Source organism: Triturus cristatus, chromosome 7 (assembly GCF_964204655.1).
Source record: "Triturus cristatus chromosome 7, aTriCri1.1, whole genome shotgun sequence".
NCBI lineage: Eukaryota > Metazoa > Chordata > Amphibia > Caudata > Salamandridae > Triturus > Triturus cristatus.
This window is the reverse complement of record NC_140590.1, coordinates 261,961,475-261,978,232: the sequence shown is the minus strand read 5'-3', so window position 1 is coordinate 261,978,232 and position 16,758 is coordinate 261,961,475. Positions and strand designations below refer to the sequence as shown.

Below are 16,758 nucleotides of genomic sequence, written 5' to 3'. Positions count from 1 at the left end.
GAGGATGCGAAAGTGTCCACCAAGAAATCGTCCTCGATAGTGTCCGAGTGGAGTTGCACTCCATGATTGGCTGCGGCACGTTCGATGAGGGCGTTGACTGCAGCAGTGTCCTCTGTGGGGGACGTTTTTGCGCCATAAAGTTGTGTGTCCTGTGTATCCAGAGCGGCACCTGGGTCTACAGGGTCATCCCAGACTTGATGCGGGTCTTGCTGGCCCTCAGGGTCCATGTCCCCGGGGTAGGTGGTGTCGTCACCCATGTAGTCCTCCACTGCATCCGTGTCGGAGTGCGTCGGAGAGAATGACTGTGGATCTGTGTAAGAGGTGTGGATGCGCTCATAAAGAACTGGTTCCGATTCCGCCGGCATTTTTTGCTTTAGCGGGATCCTATAAGAGTCCAAAGCCTGCCCTGAAGTGATCTTCCGCTTTCGGAGCATGAGCCTGCCGGTGTCGGCGTCGATGAAGTGGGACGGTGATGTCCCAGTAGGAGAGTGTTCGGTAGATGGGGACCTTGTCTGGGTAACACGTGTCCTGATCTCGAACATTTTCGGAGCTGTGGATGGCGGCAAACCGAAGGTGATGTTGGCCGGTGCCGAAGGTGCCTTCTGTGCCTTTTTCGGTTCAGAGCCCGACGAGGTCTGGAGGGCTGCCTTTTCCCTGATGCGTTGCAAGGATGCTGCCACTTGTCGCACCTGGAACGCCGACGGTTCTTTGGCGCCGAGTGGTTCCGTAGAGGCAGGTGTGGACTTCTTCGAAGTCACCGGGTCATCGAGTAGAGGAGAGGTAGTAGCTGTCGACGGCGTCGATGAGTGGACCGTAGTCGCTGCTTCCGAGGTGGATTGAGATGCAGTGGCCATTTTCACCTTGGTGGCCGATGCCGATTGTTTCGGTGCCGGGGGCCGAGGCGCTTTGGCGGTACCGACGGCTTTTCTTTTTGGGTCAGCGCCGACATCGGCTGCAGCGAGTTCGGCACCGAAGTCCCTTTTGGTGCGGTCGGAGCCGACGGGTTTGGCTGGCGTCGAAGGTGTGGTGGTCCTCGAGCCGACCAGTGTCAGTTTCACTTTTGGTTTCTGTTGAACCGGTGCGATGATTGGTTTCGGTTTCGTGGAAGGGAAACCAGTCTTTTTAGGTAATAATGGCTCTCGCTGTATGTCCGTGGCCGGGCCAGAGGGCGGGGCCGAAAAACTGCGGGATTGGTCTTGGGTAAGGCCCGAAGGCGATCCCTCGACCAGAGCCGTCGACTGACACACTGGGATATCCTCCATTTGGACGGGTAGGCCCTGCTCCTCACCAGAGCTACCTTCTTCGGCCCCTAAGGCCTCATCGTAGTCTCCTACCTCATCGTCGGCTTCTTCCCTGTGAAAAAGCTCTTAATCTACGTCTTCCGATCGGGAACCGTGTTCGGAAGCGGGGCTGGAGGGTATATTTTCCACGCTTTCGACATCTTCGTCCTCGGTGCTGAAGATGTTAGTCGGGGCCGGTGCCGCTTGCTGCGATTCCAGTCGCGCGGCTCGTCGATTCCGGAGAGTCTTCTTGGATCTGAATCGGGCACAGGCCATGCATTTCGATTCGTCATGATCCGGTGAGAGGCATTTGTTACACACCGGGTGGACGTCGATATGGGGGTATTTGGCGTGGCAAACAGGACACCGCTTGAATGGGGTCCTCGATTCCATCGTCGAAGTTCGGTCGATGGTCGGATTTAACGGATCCGAAAAGTTGTTAAAATCGCTAAACTAGCCTGTAAACTGTCGATACCGATCGGGAACAGTACCGACGAAAACTAAAGGCCTTTTGGCCTGAAAACTAAATTTTCCTAACTTGAGTCAAGATAAGCACATCCGAACCCAATGGCGGAAAAAAACAATCTGAGGATGGAGAGGATGCCCATGCGCACTGTAGTCCAGGGGAGGAGTCACCTATCTCAGGATACTTCGAAGACTCTTCCAGGACAACAACGTGCAAACATCCGGACCCAACACTAGGCGGCGATCTATGCACAGATATGAATTCAGCAGCCCACATGCCTCGAACATTACACCATGTCTACCCACCCATCAGTGCTAAGCGCATCCCATAATATCGAGGGCTGGATTTTCTAGTTCTCTGTATATCGAACTGCCAGCCTCTACTCTCAGAAGGCTCCAATCTGCATATACCTGGGGTATGAAAAGGTATCACATCTTGTGCACTCCCGTAAAATGAGTTACATTCTATGGAGTTTGTAGAAATATAATGCACAATGTAGGATACATTAATCAATTAAGCATTTTTAACAACAGCTGTATACCATTAAAGGAACCACCTAAGACCCTTGGCAATACAGCCGATTCAGCATCATTGCACATGTTACAAGGTGATTCTGGAACCAAGTAATTTTCAGATTTAAAGTTTTCAGAAGCATGATTACACTGTGATACTGTTAGAAAGTGAATGATTAAATTAAGGGTTAATTAAGTATAAATAATTGTATGCAATAATTATTTCCTAGCGGTTGACATACTGTGTTTCCAACCATAAACAGCACCATTGATTTAAGCAGCCTCTCCATAGGAATCCTGCAGAATGGTGTATGAAGTGATGATGATAGAATTGTGGGCGCAGAGGATAGAACATTTAAAGGATGTTAACCCCAAGAGGCATATGTGAAGTTTCAGTATAATTATTATTTTTACCAAGCATTAATATTATTTGTCATGATGAAGGTTGATAAAAAACAAAATACAACTGAAATGCTGTAAAAACATGCTTTTATTTTGCTTGTAGACGCTACATATTGATCAGATGATAGGGCAAGATAATTGAGCAAGGGAGCACTTTGTTAAATCTCATAAATGTCTCTCAACCGGTTTAATTATGTAGGACTGATCACTGGATGAATGTATGTAGATTGTCTTTCATAGAAATGCTACTCTCCTTTAGAGAGTTTTTAATATTTTGGAATAAATTAATTAAAAACATTTTCTATTTGTAATAAAATTGTGCATTATTGTGACTTGTAGGGCAACAAAGATTCCATTGATAAATTGGAATACAATTTTGAGACTGGATTTGACTGAATCATACGTAAATGATAAAGACAGTAGCTGTGCATGAATATTTAAAATGTTGGTGTTGGTGCATAAAAATCCTTAGCACCTTCGTCATATCCACAGAGGGCATTTACACATTTATTTTGTGTTGTTTTCAGAAACAACTGAGAGATTGCAGTTTCTCCCAACTCCAGGATGCTAGAGAACCCTGTATTTATATAGGCCACCATGAACAAAACCAAAACTCTGAGCCTCTTTCAGACCTGAAGATGGCAGAAAAGGTTACTTCAGTATTCACCACGATGCACAGGCCTTCGATGTGTATGAAAATTAATATCAGGGAGTCATGCCTAGCCTGTTGTAGCTACTGGGGAAAGAACACTGACTGCCTTTCTAGGCAGGCTGTCAGTCTATACATCATGGCTTGACTTCCTAAAACAAGCAACATCAACAGAGTGAAGGCTTGAGCAGTCAACAGATGGATTGGGAGCCCGCGTGTTGGTGACACATGGGGTATACTTATGGAACGATCTGCATGAACGAATTCTAGGTCAGGGAGACCATGTAAAGCTCAGGAATATCCGGAAGATCAAGATCCTCCGAAGTCTCTGTTAAACCACTCCCTAGCCAACTAGACCACTATGAGTTCAAGCACCACATTGTAACAAAACAACCTTGGTTTTGAGCACAACATCGGAAGAAGGCCATGGGATGCCAGAGGCCAGGGAAACACGACAACATGCACTGCCTGAAAATCACTTCGGAGAGGCTCCATGTCCTCCACCTGCAACAAAACATAGTGCAGTAGTATGCTTTGGGGCCGTCTCCCCTTTGTGCCAACCTGACTCAGACTGATTTCGCATGGTGCTTTCCGGAGGCTATGCTGATCCTACCAGTAACTGCAGACTGGACACATACCTCCTAAAATCTCTGACATGACCATGTGCAGTGTAAGTGCTACATGTCGGTATGGAACAAGATACTTAACTGCAGCAGTATTTTAGCAGAGTGTCTTTTTTATTCCGTCATCATGTGCTTATCTGTGACTGCATGTGCATGGTGCCTCAGTGTATACAAGTGACTGTGTATGCAATATTCCTGTTAGTATATACATGCGATTGTCTGAGGTGTACATGCAATATGTAAGAAACCATACTTACCCGGAACAGCAGTTTTGCAAATTTTCTCTATAGCAGACCCACGTGCAGTCCATAATTCTGCCATCTCATGCAGATCAGTCTCTGCATGTGCAGTGTGTCTCTGTGCATATCTGTATGAAGAACGTGTGTGTGTTTATACGTGACTGCCCAACGTAGCTCAATGTAAAGCATCTGAAATGTGACTGTATATAAAGTTAACTTTGTATGCAATGTGTCTGCGAATATACATAACATATGAAATGTGACTGTATCTGTGTGTGCAAGGTATTTTAGTCTATAAAAACTGCTTTATGGCCAATGTGTCTGATTGCAATGTATGCAGAACATGTTGGTGTGTACATGAGTCTATATATATATATATATATATATATACTGTGCTTATGCATGTTTTGTTGTTGTACGTGAAATGATCGTACGGGAAAGAGTGCAATGTACCTCCGTGCATGGATGGCTCTGTATCAGCCCTAGTCTATGTCCATCCACCCTCTCATTCATTCACTCTGGGCACACAAATGGTTGTATGTGTGACAAGTGTGTGCTTGTCCAACACTAGCACCAAGTTTTCATGGATATGTAGGGAATGCCACGCAAAGTAACAATCCAGTGACCAGCATTCACCACTGCTAGGAATTGTGTATTTGTTTGACAGTCTATGTACTTGCACCTTAAGTAAAACTGGGTTGGAGCGCTGTATGTGCCACGGTTGCTTGTGTGCAAGTATATAACCTTGTGTAGTAGGCATTTTCCAAATGAATAATCAGTATAGATAGCTCTCTTTAGCAAAGCTCGTGCTGTTCACCCTCCAGAAGCTCAATGCAGGCCTTCAGCAAGGCCTAGGTCCGACAAAGCTCTGAAGAGGGTGACTTGGAACAGCTGAAAGTCTCTTTTGTCTGCGATGGCCAGGCCCTCTCCGGGCTTCCCATGAAGCTGCACTACCTTTCTACCCAAGCAGAGACATGGGGCGCATGGTCGCCCTTGGACATTTCACAGTTCCAAGGATGCTACAACGGAGGTGCTGTCAGCTCTAACGCTCTGAGCCTCTGCTTCTCCTCTACGGTATTCTACAACGGCAGGTCTCAGAGTCCAGAACAGTCTCTCCTCTGGCCAGCCTCATCTGCTGGTTTCTAAGTCCCAGCTCTTTGTCTTTTCCAGCCCCGGCCAGTCAGTCTGAGTCCGAGTCCAGGTCGGACGACCCTTGCTGTTGCAGCATTTTCTGGGCCGCCTCGTCCAAAGGTGCCAAACGTCCATCTGCGGTGACCCCCATTGGCTGGATGATGTGCTCCCTAAGACACAAAGGACAGAAGAAATGCATGGTAAGGATACTCTCCTGTGACCCGTGTGTCCTCCTCTGCTCCAAATGCACTCTCTCTCAGCGCCTCGGAATTGCCATGTCTCCTCAACTTTTGCACCTTTAATACAGCTCACATTACTTCATCTAAACTCTAGTGATCTCAACTCCTGGAAAATGAGCAGGTCTCAACTCCTTCAGTATACTGAATACATTTCATTCCAAGGAGAGCTGGTACATCCCATTACTTCCTGAACACTAATCATATCTCAATTGCTCAATACCTGGTGTATCCATTCACTCCACCATGATCCTTGGAGAGCTAGCATGTTCCATCACGCCCTTTATAATAATCCTATCTCAATCACGGAGGAGCGGCATTTGCAATAACCTCATCCACACTCGTCACATATTAATCCCTGGAGAGCGGTGATGTCACATCACCTCCTCGACATTAAACACATGTCAAGCCCCAGAGAAAAGGCATGCCCAGTCACCTCTTCGATATACCACACATATTAATCCCTAGACGGCTAGTGGGAGTGTCATCTCCACCACATACAACATCTCATAACCTGAAGAGCAACCTTGTCCCATCGTCACAGCATCATTAAAATGGCTTAAAACGTTGGAAATCTGTGCACCTGCTAAAATCTTCCTTATTTAAAGTATATACATCCCAATATATGCCATCACCGCTCCCAAATGCAACATTTCTAAATCTTTGGAGAGCTGGAATGACCCATCAACACTTTCACAGTCAACATATCGGAATCCCCACAGAACAGGCAGCCTCCTATTAGCCCCTACATATCTGAATACATGAAAAAACAAGCATGTTCCTTGCCTTTTTTCAGGCTCTCATATCTGAACATGGGAATAGCGAGCATGTCAGAGCACCTTCTGCAGATTATGCACATTTCTATACCAGGAGGGTGCGCATGCCACATCACCTTCAAGTTAATCACGTAAGCATCCATAAGGAGCAGGAAAGGTCCAATCACCTTCTCCGTGTCAATGCATAGACAGCAGACATTTCCCATCACCTCTTCCAAACTCAGCAACACTTGGCTTGTGGACTTGTCACATTGCCTTCCCAGGATTCAACAAATATGATTTGGGCAAGCTTACATCTTTAAACACCTATATCGACAGAGCAAATCCCAAAGAAGGTTTGTTCCTGTGATCACAAGGAAAGGTAGCTGCTTCCAATTAATACAGAGAACAGGAGAGGCACAACAGTGCATATAAAAAGCATCAGAGGTGCCCTGAACTTTGTCAACAACCATCACATGCTCATCTTGAAACTCCACCCAATTACAAACCTCTGAAGCCAGTACATCACGGCATGCCAAGGCATGGCACACTTCTGACCTGTCCAATCACCAACCTGGAGAGTTTGTCGAACATGTTCACCAGCTTCATGGCCTCATATTCCTTCTGTTCTTCTGTCATATCGTCCATGGGGTTCGGCTGCTTCTCCTCCACTCGCCCCGTCACAGGGTTAATGCTGAAGACGGGAGAGGCAAACATTAGAGGGGCATTAGGTCATGAAGCACAAGCATTCTTGGTCCTGCTCCAATAGGGACAGTCCAGCTCGAATTGCCAAAGAAGGTCTCCTCTGAAAGAGAACACAAATAACCACAGACTGGTTTCAACCTACCGAGGCCTCTTCCGTGAATTATAACTTGATCCTTTTGGCAAAATAAGCACAAGAACAACACCTGGGCATCCTCGTGCACTTAGGATGTCACAGTGAGGAAAACACAAAGTTGATGGGTGGAATGCTTGCAAAGCCTCAGACAGTGGCAATAACACAATTTCAAATGGTTCTTAATTTTGGTAGATAATGAAAATGTGGTGGAGCTGGGTAAAGTAATTTGTCCAGCATCAACAATGAGGTCAACAGAGGACCAGGTTTAGATCCTAGGTCAGATATGTTCAACGTAGGTCCTCAGATGGTGGTAGTAATGTAACATATACCAAAAACTAGTGCTCTTAATGTGGGGCTATACTCATTCAGGATAATGAGGGTAGGAGTACTTAATCATTAAAAAAACACAAAAGTAACCCTCATTCAATATCGATTATTATACTTTCTTAAATAGGTGTCCGATGCGGACCTTTTTCACGATGTCAATACCATTGAATTATGACATTCATTTGAACATTTCTAAGGAACAAGTCAAATTTCCACAGCAAAATGTTGTTAAAAAAAAAAAAAAGATTAATGGTAACTTCATGTGTTTATAAATACAATATTTTATATTATATGTATAGGTATACCTAACAAGTATCAAAGTACAGGTATTTTTTTGAGAAAAAAAATTACTTTTGTGTTTCCTTTTTGCAGTAATGTGTACCTACCAGTCACCTTCAGTCTGGGTCTTTATGTTTTTCTGTCTACAGTATACCAAGATCCAGGCATACTGGATTTATACCAAATATAACCGCCCGATGAAGATCTCACAGACCAATAGTCCCCACAGACATTGAAACACATTGGCTGAGCCTAAGGAGTGCTCAAGTGCCTTATTACTAAGAGACTGAACTATTACATGCCTAAGAACACCGTACGGCACCAGGCAGGGGACCCCCTACAAGAACGGATTTTCACTGAATAAGGAAGTTATCTTATTATTGTGAGGGGGTCAGGGAGTGTTCACACATGAATTTCGATAAACGTTTTGAAAAATGAAGTCTATATGTGAAAAGATTGCGTTCCTTGCGTGCACCAAACAATGTTTTTGTTGTTTTGTGATTTTGAATGTCAAATCTTTTTAATGAGTTAAACACATGAATTTACCTAAAAAGTACTTATTTTTTAACATAATTTCGCTGAGGAAATGTTCAAATGAATGTCATAATTCAATGATATTGACATGGTGAAAAAGGTCTGCATGTCACACCCATTTATGAATGTATATTAATCTATGGTGAATTAGGGTAACTCTTTCTTTTAATAAAAACTGTCAGCTGTCCAGTCCAGCCTTCTGAGTATGAGGGATGTTGGTTTAGCTGATAGTGGATATCCATTTCAATGCAAGGAAAAAACACAGGCAGGACCAACTTAAGGCTGCTCTTGGGGCTTATCCTCTGCAGCCATTCTCTCCCATGTTTCTTTTCCTGTTCATGCCCTCTATGTAAGCCTTGGGGGTCACGACCTGGAAAGGTCTATAAATAAACTATGTTCTAGGAGAAAACACCTTGTGCATGAAGCATATTGGGTTTGTTCATTTCTGAAGACTGCCCTCAGTTTTGGAGATTGTCTTCAGAGAAAACAAAAGTGCAACCACAAGTTACAGCAGATCTGTCATGCAGAAGCGCTATGTCCCTATTGTAATTCCCTCCAAATTGGTTCCTGCCATGAACACAAACTGCTAAAAAAATAAAAATAAAAGGGCACCATATCACAGCAGAGGAGCAACCTCTACATTTGGTGGGCCTGATGGGACTTTGGTAGCTGAGGAGGTATCCCCACCAACTTTACAATATGGCATCCAGGCTGCCAATCCCACCACGACCCCCACTGCCATTATGGGAGATTGCCTGCAAAATAGCAGTATACTTACCTGTGGGAAAATCTGTTGTCAACGGTCTGAACGCCGTAAAGGGTGCGAAGGGCTGTGAAGGAAATATTACATTTGCACATCTCACATAGGAGTGGATGAGGCCCTTACTTATCAAATTTCTTTCCTTAAAATTGAGCAAGTATCTCCTTAAAGGATTCGAACCAGTGTAACAATTCTGTGGGGACTCTTGGAACTGCATGCAGTAATGATGTGCAACTGCAAAATACAACCACTTGTCTGAGCTAACCAGAATCTCAGGGGCTCTTGCTGTATGGAGTACCTCACCCTTCCCCCAACCGAAGAATTTCAGCCGGAGACAGGGAGATTCATAATTTTTTTTTATCTTACTGCTCCTAAAAAAACATACCCAACTTAAAGGTTATTGGAGTGTTGCGATTGTCAAATGGAGTTGAAAGAATAAGTGCAAATTAGCAAGTCTAGCAAGAACAAACTACTATTTAGGCAGAAACAAAGATATAGGCCTGTGAAACAGACAAATTCCAATGGTATGGAACTGCAGAACAAGAGACATGAGCCTACAGCATTTCCGGCAAAGGATGTTCGGGCTTTCTGCATCTCTGGCATGTCCGAAAATGTTCTTGTATCAGACATATCGAATAGCTTCTTACCTGTCGGTGTAGTTTTGCAGCTTGAAGATCTTTCTGGATTCACTATGCTGTGCATTATTCCGCGATCTGGTGGTTGGGTCCGGATTCGTAGTCTTTCCTTTCCTATTTTTTTTTTTTTGTTTTGTAGCCCAGGTGGGCGTCGACGTCCCACCATTTGGTGCACCTCTCGTGACGTCGTCGTGCTTCCTGCGGAAGTCCCACCTTTGGGGCGCCATCTTCGGGTTCTTTTTTCCTCTCGTCTTTTTTTTTTTTAACCCTAGGCGAATGATTAAATTATATGTCCACTTTTCTGTAGTATTTCATTGCTTCTGTTCTTCTTTGTTTTCCCCCCTCTTCCTCCAGCCTCATCTTCCTGGCGGAGGTGGGTGGGTTCGCTAGTGAATCCAGAAAGATCTTCAAGTTGCAAAACTACACCGACAGGTAAGAAACTATTCGTTTTGCAGCGTGAATCTTTCTGGATTCACTATGCTGTGCATAGACTTTGTAGCGGTTTGTTATCTTTGTGGCGGCTGGGTGGTAGATGAGCGTTGGTCGTTGAATATGTGTTGAAGCACCTTCTGTCCTACTTGTGCTTCCTTGTTCATCTGTATGTCCACGCAGTAGTGCTTGGTGAACGTGTGCACTGAAGCCCATGTTGCCGCCAGGCATATGTCCTGAATGGGCATGTTTGCCAGAAAGGCAATGGTTGCCCCCTTCTTCCTTGTGGAGTGAGCTTGAGGCCCCTCCGTTGGCTCCTGTCCTGCCTGTTTGTGGCAAAACTGTATAGTCAGTGCAATCCATCTAGCAATGGTGCCCTTTGTCACTGGTCTACCCATGAAACTCGTTGCAAAGGACACAAAGAGCTGCTTAGTTTTTCTGTGCTCCTTGGTCCTCTCAATGTAGTGCATCACCGCTCTTCTAGCGTCTAGAGTGTGTAGAGCCCTTTCTGTGTTCGAAATTGGGTTTTAAAAGAAACTCGGTATCTGAATACTCTGGTTCATATGGAACGCCGACACGACTTTAGGCATGAAGTGCGGGTCCGTTCTCAGGACAACCCTATCCTTGTGTATCTGTATGTAGGGCTCTTGTAGCGTTAGTGCTTGCAGCTCGCTCACCCTGCGTAGCGAGGTTATGGCTACCAGAAATGCCGTTTTCATAGTCAACATTTGCATTGAGGCCTTGTGGATGGGTTCAAACGGTGCCTTCATAAGCTCCGTTAGGACCACGTTGAGGTTCCATGCCGGCGGCAGCAACCTCTTAGGTGGCGCGATTCTTTTCGCTCCTTCCATGAATCTCTTTACTACCTGCGACGTAAAGAAACTTCCACCTTTCTCCCCCCTTGTGTAGGCTACTATCGCCGCTAGGTGTACCCTTAGGGAGGTCGAGCATAGGCTACTTTTCAGAAGGTGCGTGAGGTATCTCAGCACTGTTGAGTCCTTTGTCATTTTACTTTGCAGCCCATTTTTCCTGCACCATATTTTAAATCTTTTCCATTTCGCACTATAGCATTTGCGTGTAGTTTGTCTCCTTGCCTCTCGCAGCACTCGCATAGTGCTTGGAGGCAATCTAAGGTCCGCAAACTCTAAGTCTTCAGGAGCCATGCCGCCAGGCTGAGGCTTTCTGGTTCTGGATGTAGAACCTCTCCGTTCTGCAAGGAGAGCAGGTCCTTTCTTCTCGTGAATCTGTGGGGATTGCCTTGAGCCATTTCTAGAATTTGGGAGAACCAAGTCTGCCTTGCCCACTGAGGTGCCACCAGGATCAGTGTCATGTTGCTGGTTCTGCACTTGTCGAGCACCCTGTGTAACAGTGCTATTGGCGGAAAAGCGTAGGCAAATGTCCTTGACCAGCTTATCCATAGGGCATTCCCTTGGGATTGCTGATCTGGTTGCCTGGACGCGAAGCTTTGGCATTTTGCATTCTGGTGTGTTGCAAACAGGTCTATTGTGGGAGTTCCCCATTTCTGGAAAAGCTTCTGCGTTTCGTGCCCATTGAGCTCCCACTCGTGTGATGCCGAGGTCTGCCTGCTTAGCCAGTCTGCCTCCACATTGTCCTTCCCTGGTAGGTGAATTGCCAGCAGGTCTATCTTGAGAGGGATGGCCCATCTCCAAATCTCCTGTGCCAGAGTGGAAAGGGGGAACGACTGTGTCCCACCCTGTTTGTTGATATAAAACATGGTTGTGGTGTTGTCCGTTTGAATCAACACTCTCTGGTTGTACAGGTGCTTCTGGAATGCCTTCAGGGCTAGCAGGACAGTCTTCAATTCCAGGTAATTGATATGTCTGACTGCATCTGCCAGAGCCCACAGACCCCTCACTCTGAGTTTGTCCATGTGTGCTCCCCATCCCCTTTGAGATGCGTCCGTGATGATGGTCACAGTTGGGTTTGGTGGTGCCAGGCTTTTTCCTGTAGTTATGTTGTCCCTGTTCCACCAAGTTAGCTCTTCCTGCACTGCATGCGTAACAACCACTAGATCTTCCCAACTTCCGCTTGCTTGTGACCATTGCTGTTGTAGCCATTCTTGGAATGGTCTCATGTGAAGGCGTACATTTGGGACCAGGTGGATACATGACGCCATCATCCCCATGATCTTGCTCACTGTTCTCACTGTCAGAACTCGCCCCTTCTGGTAGAGGCGCGTCTCCTTCAGTAGGGCTGCTGCTCTCCTGTCGCTGGGCACGACCGTTCTGTTTATGGTGTTGATTTTTGCTCCCAGGAAAATCTTCACCTGTTCTGGCTTCATTGATGACTTCCCCCAGTGTATCGAGAACCCCAGGTTCGTCAGTGTCTTTGTCACCCGTGCTGCGTGTTTCTCGCACTTCTCGTGGGTGTTTGCTTTGATCAGCCAGTCATCTAGGTACGGGTACACATGAATCCCCTTCCTTCGTAGGTATGCTGCGACTGCCGACAGGCATTTCGTGTATACCCTTGGTGCGGATTTCAGACCGAAGGCCAGGGTCGTGAATTGGTAATGATCCTGGTTGATGCTGAATCTTAAAAGCCTTTTGTGCCTTCTGTTTATTGGGATGTGCAGGTAGGCATCTTTGAGATCCACGGTGGACATGAAGTCTCTGTCCCTTATTTGGGGCAGCACCTCCTGTAGTGATGTCATTTTGAACTTCTGTGTTCTGATGAATTTGTTTAGGTATCGCAGGTCCAGGATGGGTCTGAGATTTCCGTCTACTTTCGGTACCACGAAGTAGTTCGAGTAGACCCCTTCGTTCCTTTCCTTGTAAGGCACTGGCTCGATGGCTCTCTTTTCGAGCAGCTTCAGTGTTTCCTCTCTGAGTTGAGCAAGCTCTTGACCTGAGCGTTGCCTTCTTTTTGGTTTTCTGTTTGGAGGCGTTCCCTCCAAGTCCACGCAGTAACCGTGTTGCATGACGTTCAGTATCCACTTGTCTGTGGTTATACGTTGCCATTCCTGTAGGTAGAGTCCCAGTCTTCCGCCTACCGGTGTTGGATGCTCGTAGGCGATCGGGTCTCGTTCCCCCCGTTGTTTTTGCATTGCGCCTCACCCCTGGGAGTATGTTGGGGTGAGCGTCCCCATGCGTGCCGAGTCACTTAGATGAGGGTTGGTCACCCCCTCGTCTCCTTTGGCCACGTCCGTTTCCCCTCCCGTGAAAGGACTGGCCAGAGGCTGGTACTGCCAGTTCTGTTTTTGCTGACCTTGCTGGCTGTGACTGTCACCCTGCTGTCCTTGCTGGAACGTCTGGTGCGACGCTCCCTGCTGGTTACCTCCTCTACCATAGGGTCTCCTAGTTGGAGTGCCTCTTCTCATCCCCCTGAACTGTAGGGCCCCCATGGACCTCGCCGTCTCGTTCTCTTTCTTCAGCTGGGTGAGCTTTTCGTCCACTGTTGCCCCGAATAGCGTTTAGCCGTTGAAAGGAGTGTTTAGTATGTTGCTCTGCACCTCCTGTTTGAATCCAGAGATTCTCAGCCCGGACTGTCTTCGTTTGGTGATCCCTATGGCCATCAGTCTGCTTGAAGTTTCCGCCCCGTCCAATGCAGTCTTAATGCATGAGTTGGCTATATTTTTACCTTCTTCCACAAGGTAAGAGGCTCTTTGGCGGTACTCTTCAGGGAGGTGTTTGACTAGTTCCCCCATCTCGTCCCAGTGCTGGTACTGGTGTCGATTGAGAAGCGCATTGGAGTTCGCCATGCGCCAGTACATTGCGGCGTTCCTTTCGACCTTCCTCCCAGTGAGGTCCATCCTCCTGCTTTCCTTATCGGGGGTGGCCCGAGGTCGCTGGCACGTTGGCCCTTCTCCTGGCCGTGGAAGCGATGATGGAGTCGGCAGTGACCGCTCCCTTGATGTAAGGCGGGTCCAGGGAGGAGTACTTCTTCTCCGTCCTGGGCGTGATGGACCGGCATGTTGCTGGTTCCTTAAAGGCCTCCTTCCCTTGGTTCATTACACTTTGGAGCATGGGAAGGAACTGGCTCCTCGTCTGAATGGGGAGCAGAGTCTCGAGAAGGAAATCAGCTTTCGGTTTCTCCTCGTCCAGTTTTACCCCAAAGGCTGCTGCAGCACTCCTGACAACCATATTGTGCACCCCGATGTCGTCGGGCGGCGAAGGCTTCGAAGGATACGTGTCCACGGGCTCTTCGGGATTTTCGGCGTCGATGTCTTGCCATTCCAGCTCGTGAGTGGTTGATGGCGCCGAGCCGTAGAACGACTGCTGGTCGTCTTCCTCGTCTTCGCATTCATAGTAGGGGCCTTCTTCCTCCTCCTCAGGATCTCTCGGCAGCCCTTCGGCGTCAAATTCGTCCTGTTCCTCGATCTCGACGACGTCCGTCGACGGAGTCGTTGGAATTCTGAATTGTTTCATTTTGGCGTCGAACTCCTTCCTGGGAAGGATGCTCTCCATCTCCGCCTCGAGCCTTCTCTTCTTTTTCTCCATCTCGGAGATGCTTTCGACGTCGACCGCAGGTCTTTGACGGAGCTTGCGTCGACGCTGGCTTGTCTTTCTGCGTCGAACGCCCCGTTTCGTAGGCTATCTTCGACGAACTCTGCCTTTCGGCGTCTTTCGGCACCACGGAGTCCTTTTCGCAGGATCCGCTCAGCCTTTTGTCCATGGATCCACCCTTGGTCGTCGAAATTGTCGGCGCCGGTGCTCCTTTGGAGGACTTTGACTCAGATTTTCGAGAGTCACTCTCAGGTTTTCGAGGCCATTTCGGGGGTTTTGAACTCGACGATTCTCTTACCTCGTCAGGCGTTTTCTTGTCGGTCTCTACGACCGTGAAGCTATCAGGTCCCTCGGCGATGTTGTCCTCATCGTCGGTGGTGAGGCCCAGATTGTAAAGCGACGGGGCCTTACCCTTGCCTTCCATGCTGAAGTTGGCTCTTCTCTGGCGTTCTCTCACCCGGAGCGTCTTCGGCGCGAAAGCTGAACAGGCGTTGCAGTCCTTGCTCAGGTGGTCGATCGGTAGGCAAAGGTTGCAGACCGGATGCTGGTCCTTCTGCGCGAACTTGTGGTGGCAGTTAGGGCAGAATTTGAATGGTGTCTTGTCCATTGCGCTCAGAGCCTCTGAGTGCGCATTTTCCAAGGGCGTCGAAGAAAATTCGTGAAAACTCTTCCTTCTTCGCGTCCCGGATGTAAGTTATTCCTCTCTGTGATCTTCAGTAGTTCTTTCCTCGACGAAACTCGCGTTTTCTCCTTCTTCCTTCGATTGAAATCCTGGAGCTTCTCGGTGACGATCCAGACCCAACGGCGGAAAAAAGAATCTGAAGATGGCGCCCCAAAGGTGGGACTTCTGCAGGAAGCACGACGACGTCACGAGAGGTGCACCAAATGGTGGGACGTTGACGCCCACCTGGGCTACAAAAAACAAAAAAAAACAAAAAACAAAGGAAAGACTACGAATCCAGACCCAACCACCAGATCGCGGAATAATGCACAGCATAGTGAATCCAGAAAGATTCACGCTGCAAAAATATAGGTTGACATAACAACTGCCATGAAAGTAGTAGATGTGAAGGTTACCAATGTAATTGACATGAATGGGAGTAAAGTGATTGAATGCGTGGGTCCCGGAAACAAAAGGAGCAGCAGAGGGATGTACCATTTTTAGATGGAGTTGTGATCAAACACAGAATCTAAAGTCCACCATCCAAACTGGCAATCACAAAAGCATATACAACAATCAATAAATCCAATGTTTGGAGAAAAAGGTATGAAAATCTTCCAAGCGGGAGATGGCAGGAACGAAGACATTAGTTTGCTAATGTTGGATCATAAATAAAGAACAGAGTCTAATTTATACCTCTGGATTTCACAGGGTGTATGATCTTGAATTATTGCTTGGCTGTGGTTGATTCTCAACCAATTCCACCAATGCCGCTTCCACTGGACAGAGTTGCTCCAGATCTTCCAAGAGGATGGATTTGGTTGCCACTGGGAATCTTGAGATTGCTAGTAAACCGTTCCAGCCAGAGGAAGGACTGTTTTTCTGCATTGAGTCTCTATTTCAATGTTTTCTAAAGCTTCACCGACCGATCTATCACACCTGGAAGTGCCATTAAAAAGCATGTTCTGGATTTGGGTTTGTACTTCTAAATGAAATCTTTATACTGGAAGCTAAGCATCTGTTCTTGGCATGTAGGGCTGCTGACATTCATATCTGTGCATAGATCGCCGCCTAGTGTTGGGTCCGGATGATTGCACATTGTTGTCCTGGAAGAGTCTTCGAAGTATCACGAGATAGGTGGCTCCTCCCCTGGACTACAGTGCGCATGGGCATCCCCTCCATCCTTAGATTATTTTTCGCCATTGTGGCATAGATGGAGTGTAATACAGTGAATGATGACCATGCTAGCTAGTCATTACTGAATGCTACAGCTGCTACAGGCGCCGGGGAGGAGGTTGGGCGATATGAATGTCAGCAGCCCTACATGCCAAGAACAGATGCATACTGGTAAGTAGCATATTCGGTTCGAGGCATGTGGGCTGCTGAATTCATATCTGTGCATAGATTATATAGCAGTCCCTCCATTTAGCGGCGGCTTCCCGTGCCAGCTGCAGCAGTCTGAAAAAGAGTTTTGAGAACAGCCTGTCCTACAGCTGCCTGCTGTCTTGAGTGTACATCTACACAGTAGTGCTTGGTAAA

General features: G+C 47.2%; 1 protein-coding gene across 2 annotated transcripts in view; it reads right to left on the bottom strand.

The window, feature by feature from the left end:
• Positions 1-2,729: 2,729 nt before the first annotated feature.
• Positions 2,730-16,758, bottom strand: part of LOC146809360 (chaperone Ric-8A) — a 362,752-nt gene continuing 348,723 nt past the window's right edge. The window contains exons 9-10 of one of the 2 annotated variants that reach the window (XM_085616159.1): positions 6,868-6,987; positions 2,730-5,472 (exon numbers count right to left, since the gene is read on the bottom strand). In XM_085616159.1, the coding sequence (XP_085472285.1) occupies positions 5,352-5,472; positions 6,868-6,987 (241 nt within the window). In that variant the 3' untranslated portion in view covers positions 2,730-5,351. The remainder of the gene's footprint in view (positions 5,473-6,867; positions 6,988-16,758) is intronic. The other variant, XM_085616160.1, reaches the window with a different exon arrangement.